The sequence below is a fragment of the Centruroides sculpturatus genome, unplaced genomic scaffold (assembly GCF_000671375.1).
Source record: "Centruroides sculpturatus isolate CEXI.00-Female unplaced genomic scaffold, Cexi_2.0 scaffold1063, whole genome shotgun sequence".
NCBI classification, from domain to species: domain Eukaryota; kingdom Metazoa; phylum Arthropoda; class Arachnida; order Scorpiones; family Buthidae; genus Centruroides; species Centruroides sculpturatus.
The window spans coordinates 144914-161455 of record NW_019385188.1 but is presented as its reverse complement, the minus strand read 5'-3'; the positions used below and the strand labels follow the sequence as shown (position 1 = coordinate 161455).

The window sequence follows — 16542 nt, the reverse complement described above, 5'->3', positions numbered from 1 at the left end:
GTTTTAACCATCTCATTGGCAGAATGACCATATAGTAAGAAACTTTTTAAGCGTTAAGATCTTTGAATTTTCATGATTATTGACCCTATAGTCGCCTTGTTCGTCCGTCTTTTAAGATATAGAAATCTTAGACAATCGTCTAGCTGCAGTACGAACATTGGCTGCGACCGATCTTAGTGCCTGTAGGGAAATATATCGAGTGAAGTAAGAACAAACACGTGTTAACAAAAAACAATTAGGAAAGAAGCTATGTTTTGTCATATTCAAATCACAATTTATGCTATAATAATTCACATTTAAACTTATAAAAAGTTATACCTTGATTATATATATTCACTTTACAATTGAAAGAAATGAGATGATAAAAAAAAACTACTTTCTTCAAGTAAACTTTATTTACGGAGATGTATAATCATTACTTTGTCTTCCTTTACTTCAATTAAACATGTAATTAAATACATTTACATGTATAACGAGCAATTATTTATTGTGACATCGTCACAATGCTGAGCTGCAAGTTTTAATCGTATTTTTAATTAAAAATATATGCTCTCCACCTCAAATTAGTAGTGGCTTGCCTCTGTACATCATACTTTACCTTTAACAATAGAATCGTGCCGGTCATATATCTAACACCTTTCAGAAGTTTAAAAAGAATTAAATTGAAGAAAAAAAATTTAACAAGACACTACTAAAATCAATTACATCGAGATTTTAAAAAATTTTAGCCTGGCATTGCCACAATGTCACAATAAATTGCAAAACGTTTTACTAGAAGCACTACAGTCAATCGCAGCCAATGTTCATCTGCAGCTAGACGCTTGTAAAAATTATACACAAATAAAACTCGAAATATAATTAATTAGTTAATTTTCTTACCATGATTTTTGAAAGTCTTTTATTTAATTTATTTCATGCTTACTCCATCATTTTAATATTGTTATTTAAAACAATTTATCAGAATCGAATCTTTTATAAAGCGAATTTCTAACTATTTAACTGAATATTTTAATAAATTACAATAATTTTCGACAGATAACCTGAAGATAATCTGTATTTAAAAAGCCATTGAAGTGCGGGTTATACAAAGGTTTTACTTCTACTTTTTTTTTCGAGGAATTACGGCTCTTAATATATTGAAATACGTAATGTAAATAAAGATACTGATTATTAAATTAAAAGAAAAAACGAAATATTGATATAATTTTATTTACATCCCTTTCTTTTCCAAATAACCACAAATTCAACATTTCAAAGGCTTTTCCAACCACAACAACAACAATTTCTTCCATTGAAAAAATTTATTCTTATAATCCCTCTTTAATTTAATTAGGGGACGGTTGGAATATTAAACAACAATATTTATATCAAACTAATAATTTTAAACAAATTAAATAACGCGTTTTAATCCTGAATTTTTATTTTCTTCTTTTACCAGTTTCTTTTCTGGATGATTAATAATAATATTATTAATAATAATGATCACGCCGTCTATAGAATACGGAAGAAACACTTAAATAATTTTACTCAACGAATGAATCTTGATCAAGTAAACATTGATTTAGATAAAACATCCACAACATAACAACAACAAATTTTAAAATATGTCTCCTGCATCTCAATGTTGTAAATACCCTGTACAAGTTAGTTTCATTTTTATTTTGTTTTTTCTTTCAAGTTTTGTTCACCACTTGGCGTTTATTACAGATTTGAAATTTATTGCAAACGACCGATGAATATAATACTACTATTTTCCTCATTTTCTTGTTGATTTGAGCTTCATACTTTGTTGAGCTTCCTGTTTTTGGAATTAGTTTTGAATCACAGCTGTGCTTTATTTTATTTAAGAATTCTTAATATGCTATGTAACACTGTCTTCTTCATTAGAATTGGTTTCGATTAAACTTCTGTACAGTTTACTATTGAGGAAACGTGGATAAGAATCTCGGTGCATCAAAGTATAAATTTGCATCTGTGCTTCATCAAAAGTTGTAAGAGATGGCTCGATCATATTCCTATTGACTTTTTCTCTTACTCGTGAATCAAGACTTACCTAAAAAGAAAAAAAAAACAAACGTAATATTGTTATAAAACGTTATTTAATATTACTATCAGAGGCGGATTGGACTATTAGAGATTCGAGGAAACGATTGAACTTTTGTATGTATTAAGTATGTATTTATGATTCTAAGCTATGATATAGGACTTTATTAATGAATTTTAAAAGGTATACATTAATTCGACACCCAAGAAGCCGGTATATCTAGTAATTCAACATTATTCTGGTCACATAGGTGCAGGATTGACGAAATTTTACTGTATATTAAATGTAATTAAGTGTAATATAGTTAGAGATTTCAATAGATATTACATGAAATCAAGTCTTATTTGTATATATATGTTACTGTGAAAGACAGATATCTGGCAAATGTCGAGATTCTCCGGTGAATGTCAGCATTCACACAGTTCTTTCGTGTATGTACGAAATATTTGCTAAATATCATTATTTCTCACACCGACAAATGTCGGCATTCAGCATGCACTGATGGTGAATGTTGAATAAAAATATTTTTATTACGTTAAGACAAAAATGCAACATTTTAATATGTCAAAATAAGAGAAAGCTTAAGTAACAGCGCATGTAAATAAATTGTTGAACCTAAAACAAACAGTACATTCTAAATCATTAAAGAAAATAATACAATAATAAACTTACACATAAATTATGTGATTAATATTATACAATCTTTTATTTATTACAACAACTTAAACTGTTATGACACTTTGAATTTCACAAGAGTCCCTTGCTTTTACAACTGTATTTATTCGTGGAACACACTTCTTTTTGCAATGACAGCGTGTATAGTCTTGCCCTTCACTTTTCAAATTATCTGCAGCCTCTTTTCTCGGCGATATTTCTTGAGAAGAAATCTCATCTATGGAAAATAACTTTTCTTTACAAATTACGAACTGATTACGGGTATAAAGCTGCTTGAGGGTACCTTTTTTGTTTGCTAATTTATAAAAGTCGGAATCTTCTATTCCAACAACAACCGCCAACACATTTTGGGCATCTGTACGGACACGGTCGACATTAGGGACTTGTATTCGTTCGGTATCACCAATTTGAGCAGGAGGAAATTTTCTTTTTGTCCTTTGTAACATTGTCGTTGCTTGTAGTAGAAGATTCTCTTTCGCGGCCGCTCTTTTTATAGTAATAAATTCGTGTTGTTCAGTCAGGGCTTGACAAAAAGACGTGGTGGGTTGCAGTTCCTCTTCAGTATTTTCCTTTGGAATATAGTATTCGTTATGGCCACTGCTCAAATTTCCTTCAAAAGTATTAACAATTTCTTCGAGCTGTTCTTCGTTTTCAATATTTGCAATTTATTCGCCAGGCAAAGATGACGATGCTATGCCTCTTTTTGGTTTAACGCCAAACATGGCTTCATACGGACTTTGGCATATTCCTTCGTGATATGTAGTATTCTTGGCAAATTGTACAAAGGGCAAACCATCTGACCATTTATTTGTATTGTTATCGTTCATCCATGCAGTTAACATATTTTGTATATCCTGATTGACCCTTTCAACTGAGTCTTGTGTTTGACTATGACGAGGATTTCCATGAACTATCTTAACATCTTTCCACATAGTGCATAGTTTGGATATGACTCGATTACAGAATTCCCTACCATTATCTGAATGCAATATAGCTGGGGCACCAAATGTTAAAAATATTTGAAGAAAGTGATTTGCTACTTCTTCAGCTGTCTTAGTTTTCAAAGGTAATAGCTGGACAAATTTCGTTAAATGATCTTGATACACCATTATGAACTTATATTCGCCATACTTGTGTGACTTCAGGTCTATAAGATCGACTTGACATTTTGAGTTTAACTCCAAACTGACCATTGGTTTCACAACAATACCGTTTTGAGGTGCACTATGTTTCATTTGACATTGTTTGCATAAATTTAAATACAACATTACAACTTCATGTGTAATATTTTTGTATTTAAGTTGCAATTCTTTAAGCGTACGTGTTCTTCCTCCATGGCCTGCTCTGCTGCGAGTTTCAGATAGTATACTGAACAATTTATCATTGGTAACATAATACTGTATATTCGTTTCTCCTGGTTAGAATGGTACAATTAATTTCTCTTCATCATTAATTTTTAAAACGTCAAAACGTTTTAATCGTCTGTAATCCAAAGGTGTGCTGCACTTAGTTTTAGCAGAAATCACTTCAGAAAGTATTTTAGAGTACTTTTCTTGAGAAAAATAAAAACAATTGTCTTCTCGTTTACTTGCAATTAATGCACGTAACGTTTCAAAAAAAGTTCTTGGTTCACTGCAGTATCCATTCAATATAAACTAGGGTATTGGATAAAAAAATAAAATTCAAGAAAACATTGCACACAGCAGAAAACCTTGCATAAGACTGACAAACAGCAGTGTTCCAGAGTATAACAAATAGATACCACGTCATTTCAATTGCGACAGAACAAAGAATTTGGCGACAGGCTGTCGCCTTTCTGTTGACACCGGCTTCTCGGGTGTCGTTTCGACTTCCACCAAAGCTTATCCGTGCTTGTCGACATACACCGGCGATTGTTCGAATGTTTAATAATATAACCAAATATTCGGTCTTTCACCAACATATTTTGTATGTGTCGACATTCACTAATTTCGGTCTTTCACTGTAACATATATATATATAATTGAGATGATAAAATACATATTAATTTTTTCAAAGATTGAGCGATCCCTCTCATAGAGTGAAGGCCTTATTTATTTAGTATATCTTGTCCTATCTATCTTACTAATTATTATTAGTTAAGTTAAAGCGTTTTATTTACCCTTTAATCTCTCCTGTCAACTTATAGAACTGTGTTCGAATCTGACGAAAATATTTATGAGTTTTTCAATATTTCTTATCATTCCTAATACTTTTCGACATTCAGTTCATAATGAATGAAGTTACAATGACACATTCAACGTATTGAATTAATTCCACTAAACGTACAAATCTATTAAATGAAACCTGAATATTTCCTTTAATCCGCCTCTGAAAACCTCATAAAATTTTAACAAATTCAATCATTTTTTATTATAATAAAGAATATTATTTTAAAAAGTTATTATAAATTAAAAATTTAATTAATTAATAAATCATATAAGATTTTAATTCTACAAATCCATTTTATGACAATTGCATTATATACGAAGGCAAAATTAGTATAGAAATTGTATGATTTCATCAAAGATGTTTATGGGAAATATTATATATTCATATAGAAACAAATATATTTTTTAAATAAGAGTAAACTCAAAAATCGTGATACAAATCTCTATTCGTGTATACAAACGGCATCTTGGATCAACTGGATGGCGAGTAAAACTAATCCGAGCCGAGGATAGGATCGTTTGGATAGGATAAAAAAGATTAATAATGGCTTCCATTTAACCTTAATCTTGCTGAAAGTTCAGCCAGTTACATTTCAGCTATGAAAAATTGCTTGAAAAGCATTGAATCGGTATATAACTTTCTCAATTCTCCATACGACACGCTATTCTGCAAGAAGCTATAGCTGAAGCATTACCAGAGGCGAAGCACTCGAAATCGAAAAAATACTTTTCAACCTGAAAGTCACCAGTGTCAATATAATCGAATTTCAAGAAGGCATAAAAAATTCTCAGTTACGAGATACAACGGTAGCAACTGAAGTAATAAATAACATTAAAACTGGCCAATTCCAAATTTTCTGCCGAATCCTTTTAGCATATCATACCATCAGCAAGATTTACACCTTGATGAAGCTGTACTACTTATATAAAATTCCGTAAAGGAACTATAAAATAGTAAAATTTGAGTAGAGATTTGAAGATGGAAGAGAAAGAGAAGAAAACTCCTCTTATGGAGGATCACACATCACTCTCATGTTCCAAGATTAAATAAGAAGCAACAAACAGAACCAACGTCGATTGTCGAGTCTCCAGAAGTATCTTAGCAGTTTAAATTGTCTATTACCTTAAAGGCAAACAAACTTTAAAGCCAACTGTTGGAACCTATACAGAACTTAGGAGCCAGTCCTTGAATTTATAGCAGAAGTATTAATGTGGTGAAGAAAAATCAGAGATTCTAGTAAAAAAGAAAGATTTTTACCACTCAACACTGGATGTTTGTGGAAGAATTTGCCAATTCAAACTGAAAAATGTTACTGTGTTAATAAAACAGTGGATTACAGTATATCTAGTCAAATCCCTGCAGGACGACCATTGATGGAAACATAAAATTTGCTTGTATGCATCTTGTTTTAATAAAGTTACTGAAATAATGGCCGCTATTTAGAGATGACTTTTGTTGGGAGATGGCTATTGAAGTTTAGACCCATGTAACATATACTTGAACATATATATCAGCAAAAGAACTTTTAAAGTTCCTGATTCGAATTCGAACCCGGATCCACCACAGAGTTGCAAATTAAGCATAAATGTTGTATAGTGGCAATTTTACATTGCGAGAGGCCCTTTTATGTAAATATGTAGGCCTATACATATTTGACTGTGGTAAATTTAGCAATTGAAGAGCTTATAAACTAAACAACTAATTTTTAATAATTTAGCTTAGATTTAGTTGTATCTACGCTATGATTTCAATATAAATTTGTTAATTAAATAATAAAATTAAATTTATACATATACAGGGTAACCCAAAAATCAGTAAATCATTACATAGAGTTTTAAGAACTGTTAGAATCGGTTTGGAGCATGAAACGAGATTCAGTTAACTGACTTTTGGCCACGTTTTTTTTTAAAAAAAATATTTCTAGTCCTGTACACCTTCATTAAATCACAATTAAAATCTACTTATTATACGCTAATTCATATTTAATGGTAAAGAAAAATCAAAGAACAATTTGAAAATTTCATTGTCATAACTTAAAGAGACAATTGTAAATGAAATAATTAATAAAGAAAAAATCAAAATTTTAAACTATAAGAATAAAAAAAAATCGATAATTTTCTTACTTCTTTAGGTGATAATATTGATATAAAATCTTCGTAGATTATCCTTGCTTTTTCTTCGATGATGTCTGGATCAGTTTCTTTCTTTAATTCCTCGCAAGCCACCCAAAATAAAAGATTTTCTTCGCTATATTCGTATTTTAAAAAATCGTGAAATAATTTTCGACCTTCTATTTAAGAAAATACGTTAATTAATCATTATTATTATTATTTATTATTATTTTTTAAATTAAAATATTCAAACGTCACCAAAAACTTACTTGGACTTTTTAAGAGATTGTCAAATGATTCTCCCCAAGAAACGATTTCTTCTCGGGTTGGACTGATACGAAAGAAGAAAAAGAAGGAAAAAAAATGATAATTAAACATAATAAAATAAATAAATAAATATTTTAAATACGGGGTGGTCCAAAAAGATTATCCGAAATAACAAAAGACGGTAAAGCAAATTTTGGGCCACCCTTTTTACGTAAACGTATTATTTTACTTACATGGTGTCAACGTTTTTATCATTCGACGACGAGATCTGCGGTTGCCGAGGGACGTGAGAGAAACTATAAGAAAAATTTCATACTTAAGATACTAATTAGGGGAATAATTATTTAATTAAGTTGATACTTTTAGATTAATCTAAGCCGAAAGAGAGAAAATTAGATCAAATTATTAAGAAAACTAATATGATTTTAATTAGATGATGATTCATTAGAACGTTGGAAAAGGATGCAAATGAAAGGAAGAGGAGATTTGTGAATGTGTAATTATTTTATCTTTTTGTTTATATTGTGTTATAGATAATCGAATAAGGTAGAAAATGTTGTTAAAAGTGTGCACAGGTTCCCAGATGACCCAAACGAATTCAACTAAAATGGCAACAGTGAGGACATTTCGATCGAATTTTCTCAATAAAGGGATTTCCAACGTAAAATGACGCGCTTAAAATCTCTTTTACCATCTTCGACAATACACATATTTGCTTCGAATATTCTTATAAAAGATTAAAAATAAATGAATCTCTCACATATAAATTCTACTTCCGTGTCAATTTATTTTAAAGCTTGATAAATTATTCTACCAAATACTGATATACTTTTTTTTAAATAATATCTTAAATTCAGTTTAAAGTGTAATATTTAATATTATTACGTTATTAATTTCTCGGTTATTAAATACAGCAAAACCTGCGTAAATCGGAATCGCCCAATTCGAAGCTTAATAACTTCTGTACCTTTTATCGAAATTTTCTGAATTTTTGATGAAAAGTTAGTGTATTAGGTGAGAATTTTTCTATAAATTTTCATGAAAATCGAATCATTGGTTCGGGAGATATAGCCCTCCCATCTACTTAATATCTTCCGAATCAATCTGAAGACTTGAAGGTAATGATAACAACCATTAGGGACGAAAAAAAAAGAAATTAAGAATGCCCTGAAAGTCCAGAACAATGTTTACAGCTTTTATTTTATTTATTATCATTTTTTTTAGTAGTAAAGTAATCTTGAACGTATAAGAGATCATAACCATTTATTTAACGCTATCTGTCAGGATGATAATTTAAGTATTATCGAAGCAATTTATGTAATCATCTATGAATTATTTTGACGATTTAAACAAACACATTTGCATGATTATTATTTCTTTCTGGAAGATGATAAAGTAAGCTAAATGCATACGTTTTAGATTCCTGATAGTGCTATTACACTGAATTATTTTACGTTTAATATCAAACAAAACTACAAAAGTACTTATAAAATTGCTATTTTAAGATGATAGAATGTTGATTGTTCCATTATTTAAATTGTTTTCATGAAATAAATTATTGAACGGTAAGTTTATATCACAATTTGTTCATGCATATCAACTATTATACGCACCACTAAGCTGTTTGATTTATGATTTCTTTTTTAGATTTAATGTGTTTTTATTAACGTTATATTAAAAAAAAATTATATAAAATAAAATTTTTTTATTTAAATAAATTATATTTATAAACCGTTTAAACTGTTTATCTTTAAATTAATAATAATAAAATGAATTATTAGTAAACTACTGGCAGGTACAGTACAGTACAGATAGAGAGGAATCAACAGGACACATTTAGCGCAGGCCCTAACGTATAGGGGCCCTAAAAATTCGTATTATTCTTTTTAAAAATGTATTCTAAATTTATTTTTAAGGCTCTTGGAATGGGTGAGGACCACATTCGTGGTTAATTCAGGTCCTTTTCTCTCAGGTCTTCTTTACATTTATTTATTGATTAAAATAAATTCTTGAATTAAAAAAAAACCTTTAATGAAACATATTAAAATTTTAATAAAGGGTGGTCCATAAGTTAGTTAACGAGATAAATTTTATTATCATTTTAAGAATTCGTGATTGTATCGTTTCCAATAAAGCAACAACATACAACGTTCTAAACCAGTTTTAATCGCTTCTACACTTTGGTTAACTGACTTTTTGTCCACCCTTTATAATACATTACATTAAGTAACTATTTTAAATATAATAAAATATTTATTAAGAGGATTTATAATTATTATTATTATTTTTTTAATTTATAAACTCTTCGATGATGCTGAAATGACACTAAGTGCGAAGTAAAGAATACAGTAATAATAATACTTATTTATTACAAAATTTTACGTCAGAGAAAGGTAATGTAATTCAAAAAGCATAAAATTACCTTCCTCTATCGTAAAGAAAAGTAATTTTATACCCTTTGAATTACATTCGAATTAAATTTAAGAGACAAATAAAAAAAGAATCTTAAAACAAGGATTTAAAAATAAATAATTAAGTGTTAAAACTTGATTTTAATAAATGTTATAAAGAAATAAAAATATCAACTAGCTTTTATTGGTATTACTTTCATTATACCAAGTTAATTGACAGCAATTATTAATTATTTGTGAAGCCAACACACTGTCAATACAAGCGTTGATATCTGACATTAATGAAAGCGTAACAGTTTCTTTTAATTTCGTCTTTTTACTATTAATACAAAGAAAATAAATTACTTTTACACTTCTTTTCGTAAAAAAAATAATTTATTTTCTCTTCAAAATTCCATATTAATTGAATATAAAGTTGTACTGTACATATGATATTAAAAGTTTTATTTTTCTTTGTATGTTTTATATTCTTTGTTTGTATAAACGTTTAAAATAAGGGATCGATTTAATTTTAATGTGTTTTGATAGAACTATAATTCTTCTTTTTTTAATATAACAGTTAATTGTGTGTCAGCCATAAGTTGATTCCTTTTTTTTATTGATCGTTTCGCGGATTATATCCCACGCGATCAATATAAAAAAATCGATAATAGAGAGGTTGCGGCCGAAGTTTTCATCTCTCAAACGTGAACGTCGAACGTCGAGCGCCGCTTACAAGATTGCGGCGCTCGACGTTCGACGTTCACGTTTGAGAGATGAAAACTTCGGCCGCAACCTCTCTAATGATTGAGTACAATAATAAGGTTCCAGGTTTGGTTTCGGTCCGAACTTATCCGTATTTTTCGTATGCGATTTAAAATTATATCGTTTGTCTTCATATTTAAGTATTAATTGACATATTAAACAAAGGGTTTTTTTTAATTTATGCAGTTTTATGTTGTGTATTCCTTCATTACTAATAAAAATCTGAATAAATGAATGAGTGTACAGTCGGAAAAATACATTATTATTATTATTATTATTAGTGGAGTGGAGTAGTGTGTTTGAGTATTATATTAGAAGATCAAGTCTTTTTAGATATACGAGAAAGTGCTGGAGTGAATGATCGAGGAAGAATTGAAAGAGGAGCAAAATGGCTTCAAACAAGAAGGCCAACAGCTGATTTGTTTGCAAATACAAATTTGGCAGGAAGATTCTTGCAAGTAGAGGTGACATTTCACAGAGTAAACAGAAAAATGTGATGACGGTGAAGAAGAAAAAAGTGAAGAAAAGTCTGGTAGAGAGAATGAAGTATAAGGAATAAAAATTGTGTAAGAACTCCGATTGGAATCAGAACGGTTTGGGATTAAGAATGAAGAGAAACGAGAAATTATGCTGAGACTAGAGATGAACAGAATATTTGAAGAAGATATTAGTAGAAAAATTGGGTAAGATGATACCGCAATGCAAGCATATTTGTAGAAAATCATGGAATGTTTCGAATGAAGAGGACGTAAGAAAGTAACATTACTTGCTTACTTCACTCGTTCACTTGTTCGTGTACTTCCTCTTCACTGCTTCCTCAGATTACTATAACTCAGCGTAAAGAAGAGTGAGCCGCTTGTAATGACAAGAAGAGATTGAAAAGACGGAACAGTTGTCATGGAAAGCAAGGAATTTAAAACGATTGATTTCTTAAGGTATCTGGGGAGTGTAGTAACAGTGAATGAACGAGTGAGAGACGAGATAACGCACAGAGGCCTTTTATATCATCGAATATGAAGTAAGGAAGTGCTAAGAAAGGTTAAGAGAGCATTATTTAGTTCATATTGTGTCTCACTAATGTCTTATGGATCGGAGAAGTCAACTTTAAGAAGAAAGAACAACTCTAAAATTCTGAAAAGCCAGATGAAATTCTTGTGGAGTACAATAGATAAAACATTATGGGATCGAATAAAGAGTGAAGTAAGAAGGGAATAGAAGTAAAAGAGGATTACAAATGAGAAGATTAAATGGCATGAGCTCGTGATGAAGATGACGGAGGAGAGGCTATTAAAAAGAATATTCGAATTGAAAGTGATAGAAGTAAATGATCGAAGAGAATTCATAAGATAAATTACCGTATATAGCAGATGGAGAATGTATGGAAGAAGGCGGAGTAAGCTGTTTAAAAAGAAAAATGGTAGATGGACGGGAATGGATAGATTCAGTTGACTTGGAAACAACGCCAGATTATTATTATTAGATTTAATACTATGTTAATATTAATGCTTTATAATATTAACATTCATATTATGTTATGTTAATGCATAAACAAATGGAATGGGTATTGGAGTAATTTAAGAAATTAATCTCGTGTTTTTCTAAGAGTAACTTTATGGAGGTAATGTGATGGTTTGGAGGAATTTAGCGCTGCTGGAAAATTGCCTTTAACTTTTATTTCATCAACAATAAAGATTATTAATCGACCCCTGTCAATCATCTCCTGTCATTTCTTCAGCAAAACCAGCATATCCCCTTTACATTTCAACGAGATAATGCAAGTCATTAAGGTCTGGCCAGCATGCCTCCCAGACCTCAATGCATTAGAAAATCTAGGATATTCATGTGATAAAAATATACGCATATAACCATTCGTTTGCATCAATTGAACCACTAAAAACGCGATACTTCTGGCCTAGGAGGAGATGGGAATCAATTAACCAATCAAGTGATTTGTTTTTAAGTAGACCATTTTTATGAAGTAAATAATAAACGTGCAGTGTATAAAAGACAAGCAAAAAACACCAACTATGGCTTGAAGACATTGAAATGATACAGCTTAGAGCTTAAAGGAGAACTGGAGGAATCTGTAGGTGCTTCAGTATAGCTATGATTTTTGCATTTCTATCATACGAAATCATGTAACTTTCACATTCTAAAACTCAAAATTGTGTATAAAATTCGGTAACAATTCCATAACTTTATCCCTACGGAATATCATATAATAATGTGAAGTAATTCATATATAATATCGATAAACAAACGTATTTTCATTTATAATCGATATAATAATTGTTTTCAATACGAATTAAGCTTATTGTAATCATTCTACCATTAAGAATATTGGGCATATTATATTATTTCTCTTTTATGAATTTCTTATTTCATAAATGATGATGTTCAATTCTTAACTACAACAGAAATTCGTTAATCCGGCATCTATTCTGGTTCCATAGGCGCCGGATTAAATAATGTTGTAATTTTTGCAAAATTATATACCATCGGAACGTTGCAGATATTGCTATACATTTTATACTTGAGAATTCTGCTGTATGCTCTCGATTTGTTTACATGTACTCTTTAATTCAATGATATAGTCTATGACTATTCTATCTTAACATTTATTGCACACAATCATAATAAGGCTTATAAAACTTTATATAATGGTGCAATATAACCAATGCTACTTTACGTGGCCTCTGGCTGCGTTCATGTAACTTGTAAAAAATCAGTAGCAAGTAAATTACTCTCTCTTCAAAGGCAGTTTGACATTAGAATTTCAAAGTTCTGCAGAACTGTTTTTACTAATGCCTCTCTGATACTACAGAGCTCCTTCCTTTGCCATTATGTATTGTGAAAAAGGTTCTAAACTACTACATCAGAAGTACAAACGTCAAGGCTCAACAACGGTCTCTACTCCTATCTACGGCTGTTCATACGCTACCACATTGCAATTACCCTACTATCTCTGATCATCATCCAGTAAACAAGGTTATTTGGTGTCATCTGCTTCCTCCATGGATAATCACGCAGACATTAATTTCTACATAGACTGGTCCAAAAGCTCCCTTCTTGTCGTCTCGAGTATCCGTATCTTCCTCCAAACCGACATATTTTGCCAAAAATATGTTAGAAAGTACAGATACCTCCCATATACCTCCATCTATCAAGCTGAAGAAGATGCTGACTACCAAGCTGTTCAGTGGGCCACTTCACTACCAAACAAAACTCTATATATCAACATTTACAGTGATTCTCAGTCTGTCCTAAAAGCTCTATTAAATCCCAATTGCAATAGCAATAAAATCGCATATATCCAGCACCATATTTAAAAATCTTGTAAATAAGATAACTTTTATATTTGTTCCTGGCCATACTGGCATACTAGGAAATGAAAAAGCCGACTATGAGCCTAAGTCAGCTGCAAAGGACACTGATTTGGACTACACTCGCATCCCTCTCTCACGTATCAGCCTTAAAAATTATACTCATGACAACACTATGCAAAAGTGGAATCAGTAAAAGTAGTTGAGTAGTAAAACTTGTAGAATAACAAGACTTTATTTTCCTAGTGTTGAATGTAGGTTGTCATCACCACTTAGAGATTTAACGTTTGCTACTGTTCAACTATTTACTGAGCATGGTAATTTTAGAAGTTACCTGCCGATGTATAACCGGGCAGAAGCTGCTTCTTGCTTTTGCTCTACAGAAAACCTAGACACTGTCGACCATATGATCTATCATTGTCCAATTTATGATCAACATACACTTATTCTGAAATTAGAAATTTTTAGCCGAATACTAATTTTATGTTTATTTTGTATGATGTATTTTGGTTTATGTATTCTTAGTGTTAGCCTATACGGCCCATAGGAGTGGTGCACTTATTCTAATAAAAAATAAGAGAGAGAAACTATCACACGGCCTTTCTCCCATGACAAAAAATGTGTAGAGAGTGAATCTGCTAGCGTTATTAGTCTATCACGTCACACGAGACAACGAGCGTTCTTAACCCCCTATTCCTGAGTAAGAAATCCTTGATCCCACCACCCCAAAATACCTTACTATAAAACATGTGTTAACTTCGACAAAGCAATGTTTGTTCTCCGCAATACAATGGACAGATTATGGATCTTAGAGCATAGCGTGTTTAAACAAATTACCATTGGAAGAAACTAACATGCCAGGTGATTATTGAACACCTCCGAATTTTCGGCTACTTTCAGAACATGTCGGATTACAGAATATTCTGGCATACCGGATGAACTTACGTATTTAAATACAGGTTTCATAATATCTTGAAGACAATGGCCGAGTGGACGAGAGGTTAGAATAGTTATCTACCGCTCTGGGGGGGCCGGAATCGAACCTTATCTAGGTCGAAAAATTTCAGGAATTTTTCGGGGAGTGGTCTACCCGGATATATCAGATGTCAGGCCCGTCCACATCACCCAGCCGCATTGTGGGCCAAACTCATAATGGATTTGCTAACAAAAGCCTTCTTAGTGCCCATAGAGCTGAAAGTGTTTAAAAAGTATTTGCAATCGAATAATTTTGTTTAATTTTCTGTTTACTACAACCAAAATCTCGATATAGCGCTACCTTCGTAAAACGTCAATGAATACTTTTAAACGGATCCTCCTTACAGGTTAATTATTANGGATCGCGAGTAAAACTAATCCGAACCGAGGATAGGATCGTTTGGATAGGATAAAAGAGATTAAAAATGGCTTCCATTTAACCTTAATCTTGCTGAAAGTTCAGCCAGTTACATTTCAGCTATGAAAAATTGCTTGAAAAGCATTGAATCGGTATATAACTTTCTCAATTCTCCATACGACACGCTATTCTGCAAGAAGCCATAGCTGAAGCATTACCAGAGGCGAAGCACTCGAAATCGAAAAAATACTTTTCAACCTGAAAGTCACCAGTGTCAATATAATCGAATTTCAAGAAGGCATAAAAAATTCTCAGTTACGAGATACAACGGTAGCAACTGAAGTAATAAATAACATTAAAACTGGCCAATTCCAAATTTTCTGCCGAATCCTTTTAGCATATCATACCATCAGCAAGATTTACACCTTGATGAAGCTGTACTACTTATATAAAATTCCGTAAAGGAACTATAAAATAGTAAAATTTGAGTAGAGATTTGAAGATGGAAGAGAAAGAGAAGAAAACTCCTCTTATGGAGGATCACACATCACTCTCATGTTCCAAGATTAAATAAGAAGCAACAAACAGAACCAACGTCGATTGTCGAGTCTCCAGAAGTATCTTAGCAGTTTAAATTGTCTATTACCTTAAAGGCAAACAAACTTTAAAGCCAACTGTTGGAACCTATACAGAACTTAGGAGCCAGTCCTTGAATTTATAGCAGAAGTATTAATGTGGTGAAGAAAAATCAGAGATTCTAGTAAAAAAGAAAGATTTTTACCACTCAACACTGGATGTTTGTGGAAGAATTTGCCAATTCAAACTGAAAAATGTTACTGTGTTAATAAAACAGTGGATTACAGTATATCTAGTCAAATCCCTGCAGGACGACCATTGATGGAAACATAAAATTTGCTTGTATGCATCTTGTTTTAATAAAGTTACTGAAATAATGGCCGCTATTTAGAGATGACTTTTGTTGGGAGATGGCTATTGAAGTTTAGACCCATGTAACATATACTTGAACATATATATCAGCAAAAGAACTTTTAAAGTTCCTGATTCGAATTCGAACCCGGATCCACCACAGAGTTGCAAATTAAGCATAAATGTTGTATAGTGGCAATTTTACATTGCGAGAGGCCCTTTTATGTAAATATGTAGGCCTATACATATTTGACTGTGGTAAATTTAGCAATTGAAGAGCTTATAAACTAAACAACTAATTTTTAATAATTTAGCTTAGATTTAGTTGTATCTACGCTATGATTTCAATATAAATTTGTTAATTAAATAATAAAATTAAATTTATACATATACAGGGTAACCCAAAAATCAGTAAATCATTACATAGAGTTTTAAGAACTGTTAGAATCGGTTTGGAGCATGAAACGAGATTCAGTTAACTGACTTTTGGCCACGTTTTTTTTTTTAAATATTTCTA

The 16542-nt window shown here is 31.3% G+C and overlaps 2 protein-coding genes across 2 annotated transcripts in view; both read right to left on the bottom strand.

Annotated features, from left to right (window-relative positions):
• Positions 1-1190: 1190 nt before the first annotated feature.
• Positions 1191-16542, bottom strand: part of LOC111635925 (regulator of G-protein signaling 17-like) — a 35676-nt gene continuing 20324 nt past the window's right edge. Inside the window, exons 3-6 of the mRNA XM_023381066.1 lie at positions 7521-7583; positions 7290-7351; positions 7033-7199; positions 1191-2053 (exon numbers count right to left, since the gene is read on the bottom strand). Of these exons, the coding sequence (XP_023236834.1) occupies positions 1862-2053; positions 7033-7199; positions 7290-7351; positions 7521-7583 (484 nt within the window). The 3' untranslated portion in view covers positions 1191-1861. The remainder of the gene's footprint in view (positions 2054-7032; positions 7200-7289; positions 7352-7520; positions 7584-16542) is intronic.
• LOC111635926 (KRAB-A domain-containing protein 2-like) lies at positions 2982-4610 on the bottom strand. Its single transcript, XM_023381067.1, has one exon. It carries the CDS (start codon positions 3985-3987, stop codon positions 3385-3387), a length of 603 nt encoding a protein of 200 aa, XP_023236835.1. The 5' UTR covers positions 3988-4610; the 3' UTR covers positions 2982-3384.